This window comes from Channa argus, chromosome 21 (assembly GCF_033026475.1).
Source record: "Channa argus isolate prfri chromosome 21, Channa argus male v1.0, whole genome shotgun sequence".
In the NCBI taxonomy this organism is placed as follows: domain Eukaryota; kingdom Metazoa; phylum Chordata; class Actinopteri; order Anabantiformes; family Channidae; genus Channa; species Channa argus.
This window is the reverse complement of record NC_090217.1, coordinates 9,140,834-9,153,174: the sequence shown is the minus strand read 5'-3', so window position 1 is coordinate 9,153,174 and position 12,341 is coordinate 9,140,834. Positions and strand designations below refer to the sequence as shown.

General features: G+C 41.1%; 1 protein-coding gene across 1 annotated transcript; it reads left to right on the top strand.

Moving 5' to 3' along the window:
- Positions 1 to 2,100: 2,100 nt before the first annotated feature.
- smo (smoothened, frizzled class receptor) lies at positions 2,101 to 11,123 on the top strand. The gene is made up of 12 exons (XM_067490802.1): positions 2,101 to 2,965; positions 3,905 to 4,104; positions 4,386 to 4,595; positions 4,689 to 4,861; positions 5,025 to 5,244; positions 5,346 to 5,469; positions 5,566 to 5,658; positions 6,230 to 6,338; positions 6,739 to 6,924; positions 8,019 to 8,167; positions 8,544 to 8,678; positions 8,812 to 11,123. The coding sequence occupies exons 1-12, from the start codon at positions 2,701 to 2,703 to the stop codon at positions 9,438 to 9,440; spliced, it is 2,493 nt and encodes an 830-aa protein (XP_067346903.1). The 5' UTR covers positions 2,101 to 2,700; the 3' UTR covers positions 9,441 to 11,123.
- The last annotated feature ends 1,218 nt before the right edge of the window (positions 11,124 to 12,341 follow it).

The window sequence follows — 12,341 nt, the reverse complement described above, 5'->3', positions numbered from 1 at the left end:
GAGCTGTCATTTGACGAGATGTTTTCATTCATTAGCTCGGGGAAACTCAAAACCCTGGTGTAGCTGTGTACTTTCTCTTCTCCACCCTGTTTCTCTGCCTGGCAAATGAAAACCTGAGTTATGAGACATTCCCAGCGTGAAACCTGATGCTTGTAATCTTGGAGAGCAGAAACAGTCCTGCGTGTCAAACAGCCTTTGACGCAAGTCCACAATCTAAACATATATCTAAACATAATCTAGACATCTCTGTGTTCGTTTAAAGGTGGCTGCTCCTCTTTCTGAGTTTGTCTGTTTAGAAAAACACTAGAATCTACTGCATCACCCATCTAATGGCACTTTTGAAGTGTTTTATGTTATTGCTAGTAGAAACAGCTGAATAAAATAAAAACCACAGTTATTGCAGTTTCTCGTGATTTTCTCTGTGTGTGTGTGTAGGGGGTGGGGGGGTCTGGGCTCCAGTCCTCTGTGTGTGGTCTCTGTTTTTTTTTTTGCCTGTGACTCGCCCACTCGGCCATGTTGCTGTGGGTGTTACGGAGGCCCAGACAGGCCCAGACAGACACAGAGACGGGGGCAAAGTAAACCCAGTTTAGAACACCCGGTGAGAAGCAAAGTGTCTGCAATCATGCAGCCTTGCAAGTGCTCTCCACCACTGTGGTGAACGGAGCTGTCAGAAACCTGTTTTTACTCGTATTCTCCATGTAATCATATTCAAGGCCATGAACATGTACATTGCGCTTGTACACATCATTTAAAAAGCAGAGAAAAATCAGCCACCACATCAAAAGCATCGGGTGCTTTTTGCTTAAAAAAAATTGTTCTGTGTGTGTTAAGAAAGTTGTGGATGTTCCTGCAGTGACTTTACCCAGAGAGGAAACCCAGTCCATTATCAATGTCCCAACGGAAACTGATTATATGTAGTTTAGACTTTAAACTGTGCACCTCCATCCTCTCCCTCTCCAATAAACACACGTACACTGATGTCACACAAACTATTCAAAAGAACATGTAAACAGTCCTATTTCACAATACATAATGACTAACAAAGAATGGGGCATTCTGTCATCCTCAGCACAAAAAAGCTTTTTTAAATTAACGTGTGTCATAGGTCCACATGATAAGTGTGTTGGTTCAATAGTGTCCATGTTTACCTAACCATACACTATGTACAGTATATACTGCACAGATTTTATTGTGATTATCAATTTTGTTCCTATATATTATAAGGAATGCCTGCCACAGGGTCAGGGTCAGTACTACTAAAAGTACTGGAACTGCCGTTAAATCAGATTGACATAACGTAACTGATGAGTTTATTTTATTATTTATTTATTTTGCCATTTGTTCAACTTATTTGCAGTATTTCAGTAAAGGTTGATTATTTTATCCTCCAGACTGTAGAGCTTTTACCCAAACCTTGTTGTTTTCTCTTCATGTGCTGCAACCTATTCAGTTTTTTTGACGTTTGTCACAGGTTTGCAGCTTGTGATGAACCCTCTGAGTCTCCTGTTGACTATTGACATAAAATATGCAAAGCATTACGAACAAGTGTTTTTTTTGGAAACATTTAATGTCCAAGTGCCCATTTTCTGTTGAACCTTTGAAAAGTGGGCACAATGTGTTATAATGAAAAATTCAATGTAATGAAGCAGAAACTGCAGAACAAAATATTTCATTCATCTCTATAATGTTCTAATATCTAGTTTTGTTTATTTCATTCAGAAACTTGCTTTTGTTAAATTCTTCTTTGCCTGGTGTTATTTGTGCTGCAGCATGTGACTCAATCTTTATCAAGGATGTTATAAATTCTAAATATGTTATCACCGGTTTTACCGTCATGTCAAAATGTCCACTGACATAAATTTTGCATCACAAACAGTTATAATGTGCTGCATAATAGCCCCTGTATGTTATTGTTAACCCCTCAGAGGTGGTTCTGTGTTGTTTTGGGGGTCCTTGAGATGAAGAACTCTGAGAGAGACTGTCATAAGGCACATTCTTCCACTTGCAGAAGGGGGATGGGTGGGGAGGTTTTGTTGCTCTGGCTCCCCCCCACCATGTGCATACCAGAGACTTAAAAAAAAAAAAAAAAAAAACAACTCAGAGGAGCACAACAAAGCCACAGAGAGGCTCATCAGACTCTTCACGGGTAGGAAAATCACTTATTGGGACACGCAGAGAGAAAAATGCTCATTTATCATCAGATTTTTCTGCCAGCATATAGAGGGGGGGCTGTGGAGAAGGGGTGGTGCATTTGAGTTGGAGATCCTATTACAGACATCCAGACTTTTGCACAGACTTTTTTTTTTTTGCAAGCGGGGGGAGGGCCAATCTGCAACTTTCTCGGCCTGATGTCTTTTTCATACCCAGCCTGAGCGCTTCAAATAAACACCTTTCATCATTTTACGTTGATTGCCCCCCTTTCTTATACTGTTGGAGTTTGGATAATGAAGGGATTCAGCATGATCCAACGAGTATCGGACGAGAAGTGCAGAGTAAAAAAGTTTGGGTGGACTGCGAGGAAACTTTGAAGCGCCCAGCAGCTTTTTTTCTTCACCATGCCGCGTTTGGACACTTATTGGAAATCTAATGAAGAAAACACCCTCTGTGGATTTCTTAGAGAACAGGATCATTGAAGCACTAGAACACACATTATTCACATTTTTTTTTTTTTTTTTTTAATTTTGGATTCCCTCTCCCAAGATGTCTTCCCAGGGTTGGAGGAGCCCTATTGTTGGATTTTATGGGATGCTTTGCGTCTGGGCTGCCTGGATTTCACGCTCCGGTGCAGTGTTGTCGCCAAACGGAACCATATTTGAGGATAGGTGCAAGAAAACGACAACTTGTGAGGCGCTTAAATACAACACATGTCTGGGATCGCCTCTGCCATATACACACACTTCTCTGATCCTGGCAGAGGACTCCAGCACCCAGGAGGAGGCTTTTGAGAAGTTGACCATGTGGTCTGGTAAGATTTAAAGTAAAGATTCTGCATCAGATTTCATAGCTCATTTTTCTTAAGAAAATGCTAAAATAAATGATATTATAATCCAAAGGCAATATACACATTTATTAGAAAGTGATACACCCAATAGAAACTCACAGACTACAGGATGAGTGAGTGTGTGTGCTTTTAATTTGAAATACATTTGTAAATAAATAACTGTCTAACTATAATAAATAACATGATAATAGTGTTAACTGGTGTGACTGTGAGCTGTGATTAAAAGTCTCCACTTCTTTCTCCTATCAGGAAATGGAAGCTTAAAAGCCATTAAAGGCAACAACAGAACTCACTCTAAGGTGTCAGTAAGGGAACAATAGGTTTTTTTTAGATATTCAGCAATTGATTTTCACATTCATAAGCTGTCACTAATGAGTTGCCAGTCCCAGGGCGCTGCCTCACAGGTGTCAAGCACCTCCAGATTGTCTCCGGGAGCCGTGTGTGTGTGTGTGTGTGTGTGTGTGTGTGTGTGTGTGTGTGTGTGTGGTTACGGTTATTATGGCTTCTGTGTAACCTTCAGCAGTGGTGAGAAAGGCCTGTGCCATTCATTTGCAGGATATCTCTTGTTGTGCTCGTGAGGAAGAAAAAGTACCAATTGTTCATTCTGCAGGAGCCTGAATTATTAATAGTTTGCTTCACACAGTAAATCTGCTTTTGTCTCTCAAATTGTTGCCTGTATCTGGAAACAAAAAGTGTTTTTTTATGAATCCTAAGGGATGAGTATTTCATGTTCACACATTTTCACAAAATCAGACTCACACAGAGTATCTTCTATTTATGTGTATTTTAACAATCAAGGTAAAAGAAAATTAATGGATCACCATCACTAGCCTGACAAATCCATCTCAAGTCTTGTTGTACATCCTAAATGTTGTATATTCAAAGATTGTCTTTGTGTCCTAGGTTTACGCAACGCTCCTCGCTGTTGGTCTGTCATCCAGCCGTTGCTCTGTGCCGTCTACATGCCCAAATGTGAGAACGGTCATGTTGAGCTGCCCAGCCAGAGCCTGTGTCTGGCTACACGCCAGCCATGCAGCATCGTGGACCAGGAGAGAGGCTGGCCCAGTTTCCTCAAATGTGACAAATTCCCTGTGGGCTGTTCGGTATGCTTCTTTGTTATGTAATGTCTTGTGATGCTTTATGGATCCCTAAAGGAAAATAGAGCCTCTTTTCACTGCAGGACAGAGGGTCAACTAGAGAGCAGTGCCCTGGCAGTGCTGAAAACTAACACAGTGATTGTTCATTACATCAGCAGAAAGAAAATGGTTCCATTTATACTAGTTTGTGTGTTAATTTATCGCATTGTGTCGGTTGTAGTTCCAGACTTATTAAATTAGGTGTACGCTCAAGTTGCGTCACCTTTGCTTTTCACCTCTGGGTGCAGAATGAAGTGCAAAAGCTGAAGTTCAACACATCGGGCCATTGTGAAGCCCCACTGGTAAAGACTGACATTCAGTCGAGTTGGTACAAGGATGTGGAGGGCTGCGGCATCCAGTGTGACAACCCTCTGTTCACTGAGGAGGAGCACAACGACATGCACGCCTACATCGCTTACTTCGGCACCATCACCCTCCTTTGCACCTTTTTCACCTTGGTGAGACGTGAACACAACACCATCATTCTGTTTTCTGTCTTTTTGCTCTTGTTCTTCCCCAAACCGTGTTCTTTCATGTTTTCTCTGTCTCAGGCCACCTTTCTCGCCGACTGGAAGAACTCTAACCGCTACCCGGCTGTTATTCTCTTCTACATCAATGCCTGTTTCTTTGTGGGCAGTATCGGCTGGCTGGCCCAGTTCCTGGATGGAGCACGCAAAGAGATTGTGTGCAAGAGCGACAACACCATGCGTCTCGGGGAGCCCTCGTAAGTGCAGAGCGTTGGTGAAGCCATCAGTCATGAGATTAGATTAAAATTTGTTTGATTCTTCTTCAGCTACAATTATATCTCATGTGTTTGTTGACAAAAATGACCAAAGGCCTGAAGTTATTTCCAATAAGAAAACTGACACAATCCTCCCTTGTTGTAGGTCTTCAGAGACCCTGTCATGTGTCACCATCTTCATCATTGTTTACTACTCCCTGATGTCTGGAGTGATTTGGTTTGTCATGCTGACTTATGCCTGGCACACGTCCTTCAAAGCCCTGGGTACCACTCACCAGCCGTTGTCTGGCAGAACCTCCTACTTCCACATGGTCACGTGGTCCATACCTTTCGTCCTCACTGTGGCCATCCTGGCTATCGCTGAAGTGCGTTTGGGTGTCATTCGTCTCAATATGTTCCACACTTGTTTAGTTTGATCACATTGTTTTGTGATATTGTTTTGTCTGTGTCGTCCGGTGCCCCACAGGTGGATGGAGACTCGGTGAGCGGGATCTGTTTTGTAGGCTACAAAAACTACAGATACCGTGCTGGGTTTGTGCTGGCACCCATCGGAGTGGTGCTTGTTGTCGGTGGCTACTTTCTCATTCGGGGTGAGCGCGCATGATTGGAGCAACACTGTGGTTTTGTCACTTGTATTTTCAAGCAACACAACTCGAATATCAATGCAACTTAATTTTTTTTTTTAGGTGTCATGACCTTGTTTTCCATCAAGAGCAACCACCCAGGGCTACTGAGTGAGAAGGCGGCGAGCAAAATTAACGAGACAATGCTTAGACTTGGTAAGTTCTGTCATATTTTGCTTATTACCAAACTCTTGACATGATCTTGTGAAGAGAAAAACAATTCTGGTTGAGAGTACACACTCGAAAGGTTTTTAGTCTATGTCAGGGCCAAGAGAGAGATACAGAGACAGACAGTCATTCACACTCCCATTCACATGGATGTCTTTGGACTTCGGGAGGAAACTGGAGTACCCGGAGAAAACCCACACAGAAAGGCCACAGCTGGACATTCTAGCTTTGAGGCGGCAGCACAAACCTCTCCACCATTGTGTTGCCTGTTTTGTATAAAAAGTAACATTTAAAGATTACGTAGCAGTGTATCAGCGGGTGCACTGAACAAAGATTTTTACCATAAGATGCACCAGCCCATGGGAGATTCATCTTTGCAGTGTTTAGTTGTTTTCTGCACAGGATGCAAAAATATTCCCACATCATTTCTCTGAAATAAGCAAAGTAGTGTCGTGAACGATTATTCCATCATCTTTGTTTGTAATATTGTTCTTACTGCATTGTAGTTACTGTAAGGCATATTTCCTATCTAATTTATTGTCTTGTTTCTCCTTTCCAGGCATATTTGGGTTCCTTGCTTTTGGTTTTGTTTTCATCACTTTCGGCTGCCACTTCTACGACTTCTTCAACCAGGCTGAATGGGAGAGGAGCTTCAGAGAATATGTGCTGTAAGCATTTTCCTTCTGTCCCCAGTGATTTACAGCACTATAACAAACGTTTACACCTGTCTGCCTCAAAACTGCGACACTTCATAACTCTGACACTCCCTATTACAACCATGTCTGCATAAATTAAAGAAATTCACAAACCGATGCTGTTTAGCCTTCAAACCGCTGCTCAAACACGTGTCCTACAGCTGTGAATTTTCCCCTATTTCCCCTCCATGTTGACACTGGCTGGATTGAATTGGTTTAGCCTCAAAAATGTAAACCAGTCTCTCCTGTAAAAGGCCTTTTCATTTATCAGGTTCAGAATTCAGAATGTCCCTCAGTCCCATGCCTGGAAGGTGTGGGAGGCAGATACTGTATGGTCGAGACTGATCATCTTTGTTATATTTTTTTTTAACAGATGTGAAGCCAACGTGACGATTGCCTCTCAGACCAACAAGCCAATCCCAGAATGCACCATTAAGAACCGGCCGAGCCTCATGGTGGAGAAAATCAACCTGTTTTCCATGTTTGGAACGGGAATTGCTATGAGCACCTGGGTCTGGACCAAAGCCACCATCCTCATTTGGAAACGCACCTGGTGCAAGTGAGCAGATGGTCATAAAATGCAATAAAACAATAACTTTTATTCAGCTAATCTCCTCATTTTGAAGTTTGTATTTTAATCAAGGACTCAAGGTTGAACTTTATGAGATGACAATATTATATCTAATACTATCTATATAATATTTATAAAATACTTAAATCTCTCTCCTGAACACTTGTTATGGCACCAGAGCACATTGTGGCTGCAGGGCTCTCAGTATCGGGTCCTGATGATATGATGACGTGTTTCTGTGCAAAAAGGGTTTTCGTCTTGCCACATAAAATGTGAGGGGCAGTAATAAATCAGAATTGTACTGTATTCCCAGTGTACGTTGCTAGATGTGCAGCAAGATTTGGGCCAGAGGGGTGGCCTGCGGTGGCTATTGCTACCTCCGACATCTGATTGGCCACCCCCTGCCAGAGTAACAAGGTGGTAGGTACCAGCTCTACAACCTTCAGCACACAGGAACTGAGCACATCTGTCTATTTCGATTAAAAGTGGTAGATAGGTTATGTATTTGACATTTCTCAAACTTTTAACACAAACTTGATATAAAGTTTATTTGCAAAAAGTATTTACAATTGGAATTTGAAACCTATTTACATAATATTCCAAATGTGCCTACCTTTATTGAGCATGTTTCTCAGTCTGGCCAACACAACAAACATATTCTATATCTGTCCCTGGTTTGCAACTACAAGGGTTATGGGGTCTTGGATTTTACTCGCAGGAATTTGTTTTGATCAACACTGCAGCATCAGCTTTTCCATACTGAAGCAAAATCAGAAAACCTGTAGCAATTGAATGTTTTTTCCAAAATCAGAAGGCAACTGATGGCTCTTAATATCAGATCTTTGACTTATCAGGCAATATTTCTAAACCTAAACTTTATTCTGCTTTTCATTGTCATTAGTGGGTAAATGCCAGTTAAGATGTTGTAACTCTCTTTGGCTATTTCTGTTATCATCCAGAATCAAGAATTTGGGTAAAAATAAATAATAATAAAATAAAAAATCACATTTCCTTTTGATCTTCCACTATTACTGCTGAATTCTGTTGTCTAACGCATATGAACCTCTCTCTTCCTGTGCCAGGATTATTGGTCGTAGTGACAATGAACCCAAGAGGATCAAGAAGAGCAAGATGATTGCTAAGGCATTCGCGATGAGAAAGGAGCTCCACAAGGACCCGGAAAAGGAACTGTCCTTCAGTATGCACACGGTGTCCCATGACGGACCAGTGGGTAAGTGTAAAAATAATTCTGCCCAATCAAACCCAATGATGTTAAACTGATTATAAATTAGTGTGTGCATTTGGATTCCACTATTTTTGGGGAAGCTATTAACAGCAGATATTTCCACCTTGTGATAAATGATTGAAACTGTGGGGAGTCTTATTTGGCTAGTTCATGATGGAGATCATATCTCCTGGTAACTGTATGCATATACTTAATATGCATATACTTAATAACCATGGGGGTTAAACAGGATGTTTAACTGTAGCTGCTATGATGCTGCTTAAAGCAGTTTACTGAAGGAGCCATTAGGTTTGTCGGACTTATAGCTGTTCATACTTATTACAGGATTAAGAATTTTTGCTTTGTCTGTTCTCATTCATAGCTGGAATAAATTTTGACCTAAATGAGCCATCCAATGACATGTCGTCAGCCTGGGCGCAGCATGTGACTAAGATGGTGGCGAGGCGAGGTGCCATCCTGCCTCAGGACATTTCTGTTACACCTACTGGAACACCAGGTGAGAGCTGGAGGCCATTAAATTACAGTGTCTTTCACATCACGTGTTTCCTTGTCCATAACTCTCTCTTCTCTTTTTTTATCTTTCTCTTTACTCAAACATTGTCAATTACAATCTGTCATTTTCTCCCCAGTGCCACCTCCAGAGGAGAGGAACAGATTGTGGAGGGTGGAGGCTGAAATTTCTCCAGAGATGATAAAGAGGAAGAAAAAGAAGAAGAGGAAGAAGGAGGTGCGTCCGGTGGAGGAGCCTGGTCCGGTGGTGGATCACCAAGCGTTTCGCCAGCGAGAGTTTGGCCGCAGCTCAGTGCCCCGTCTCCCCAAACTGCCCTGCCACCCAAGCCTGGTTGCTAATTTGTGGGAGCAGCAGAGGTTACAGCAGAAGATGGAGGAGGAAGTCCTTCCAGGATCCTATACAGAGGTCCCATCCTCATACCCTCTGTCCTGTGAGGAGAGACATCCCTACCCGCCCCACCAGAGCAACTGGAACAGCTATGGCCGCAACCGGCTCTCTAACCCCATGACCTTCAATGACCGCCCGGAGGATCTAGGTCTCGGCACCCGCTTCTCCCCTTCAACCTCCACATGGCAACACAGTGGATCTTCTCACTACCCCGGGGAGGTGGATGTCACCGATGGGCTGTCAGAGAGGATGGCCCACGTGGCCCGGGTACCAGCAGGCAGAAGAGCCGGCTATGGACCCATTCACTCACGGACCTGTTTAATGGAGGCAGAACTAATAGATGCTGACTCTGACTTCTAAGAGCAAAGCTCCAAAATATTCTGGCTGTTTCTTTGTGGTACACAGTCAGTAAGCTAAAAAAAAAAGTGCTGGATACTTTATAAATTTTTACTATAGTGCACCTAAACAACAACATAGAGGTCAACTAAGCTAGTCAGTTATTATTTTTATTTTTTTAAAGCAAATGAATTAAAGGAAAAAAAATTGTGAATAAGATAATGAAAAATATTTTTTATATTTGTGTCCTATAAAAATTCAACATGATGACAAGACACCCAAGGCAGCTAAACTGTACATGGCTTGAAACAACATCTTGTTCTTCTTTCGGCTGCTCCCTTTCAGGGTCGCCGCAGCAGATCATTTGTTTCTGTCTCAATGGTTTGAAACAAACAGATGTCTTTATTCTGAAATCGTCTCCGCTCAGCCCTGCTTATACCGTCATTAGACCTTCAATGTGGCAGGGTTGGTCCTGATAGTGTCAGAATAATTTAAGTTAAGGTGTAATGCTAAAAACTATTTGAAAGTCTTGCAAACCATTTAACCCAGGTTTTCTGTTTGTATTATATTTTAATGTTTTATTTTTATCTCTGTTGCTCTCCTTCCACCACTATTTAACCAATAATTTCTTGTGTTTATGTACAGGTAACCTGAAGTACTAAGTATTATCTTCCTCATCCTACTAGTACTAATATTAATGCCAAGTGATAGGACTTTATTATAGCCCCAGTGTAAATTACAAGTAGTTATTCAGAGTACTGGTTTAACACTATAATATTTACATTTAAACCAATAGCATTTGAAAAGCGCTACGCACATTATTATTGTCCTTTTTCCTTCTTTTCTGACATCAGCAAAGTACAAGTAAAAAGAGGAGTTGGTATTTTATCATGGATTGGTTAGATCTCAGTTGCTTAGAATTCTCTGCACAGAAAAACCCTTTGCCTCGTATCACTGTTTTTATAAGGGCTATTTTTTACAGCAGTATTTCTACTTTTGTAAATCCGTTGTGTATATATTCAATCAAAGCCGGGCTCCATTTGTGTTTTCCTTTCTGTCAAGTTGAAAATCTTGTATGATATATTTTATACTGCAGTGGGTTTAGATTTTTTTTATTTCTGCTCTGAACTAATCCTCCTAATTTGTGTGTGTACTGAGTATAGTCTGTTGATAGATTTGTCAGTAAGGGTATTATTTATAGTGATCTGTATTCCAAATACCATAATTACTCTGCTGACATGATTTTCAAAAAGGGAAGGGTCAGTTATGGTATAAAACACTGTCACTGTAACAACATTTCATCTAATATCGTCTTTCAACGCTCACTGTGGAGAAATAATGCAGAGGTAGACTGTGATAGATGGCTTCTTAGCTGTTGCAAGTTAGATTGTTGTTATTCAGAGATGTGCATGAGAGAGAATTATTTATGTTTATTAGTATTTAGCACATTGCTATCGACTGAACTATAAAGTGAGCTGGCAACATAAATTAAATATGGCTGATGTCCACCCAAAAAAAAGTTTATGCTTAAAGATATTATTAACGAATTAAATGAAGATTATTTTGTAAGTATTTTTTTATGGCTTAAAATGAATAACTTGCTGTCAACAGGCCATCGCCCAACTGTGTAAAAAACATTTACTGTCACTTGATTTTGCAGCTGTACGTTTTGGTTTTTATATCTAAATAAAACAGATCTGACATTTCTGTCATTGTTTTATCATATATTACATAGTTGCACTTGCAGGATTAATATGCTTTCAAAAATATGTTACTTAAAGTGCTTGTAAATGCCCTGAAACTTTTTGTTGACTCTGTCATTGATGAAGGAGTTGTTAAGATTGACACGATCAGAGGTCTAGTATCAGAAGAAACAAATCAGGCAAATTTTTGGGAGCCCGAACATAAAAAGCTGTAAAGAGGGGTCCACACATACTGGTTGATTTTGTAGTGATAACTACAAACCCTATAATTCTCTCATCAACACTACAAAGCTTCCTTCATACTTTCTGCATGTCTGTATCTGTATACACAATACAATTAGTCACCACCTCAGTCTTATCTGGACGGATGACCGAGTGCAGCCCAAACATTCGTGTCTGCAGTACTAGTTCACTGCTGCAGTTTTGCACACTACGATTGCGCTGCAGGCCACCTTACATTCCTCTGGTCTACACATCTTGCATTTTTTTCAGTTGAAAAATAGGTTTGTTTTCTCATTGTCCAATCTGATGAATTAAGAGGTCTGACGATTGAAAGCACATTTACAGTCTGTCCCAACTGATAGCTATCACCATCCAGGGAAAGCTCCTGAACAAGCTGTACCACCTGTGATGTCTCATTTACCCACACCACTCTCTGTTTCTGTGTCCAACATATTTAAAAACACCCTGCCTCAGAGGCAGACCAGGCATCCTTCACCACCGTCTATATTTAATGCATATGTTTAGTTAAATGCTGAATGTTTTTTTATAATTTTTAAAGGTATTTAACAATTTTAGGACAAGGACAATGATTTGGTGGTTGCCTACTAACAATAAAGAAGATGCCAGATTCTACAGCAACAACAAAAACAATATTTCTAATTAGAACCTACCCAAGTGAGGCATCTCCTTGCTATCAAGGGTTTCAGTGGGCTTCTTTGCCCCCACAAACTGTAGGATCGCCCCAGTACAAAACTGCAATATTGTGGTTTTAAAAGGTAAAATGCGACCGCACCGTATCAGTGAAAAATGGGTAGAAAGAAAATAATAAACAAAAAGTGATCAGGAGGTTTGCTATAAAATGAGGCTAAATAGGGTTGGATTTAAAAATGTTCAAAATGTTGCATTCCCCCCCCCCCCCCCCCCCTTTTTTTTTTTTTTTACTACACCCCCGCCCCGCCCCGCCCCGCCCCCTCGCCCCTCTCTGGCTGTAGGGTGCCGG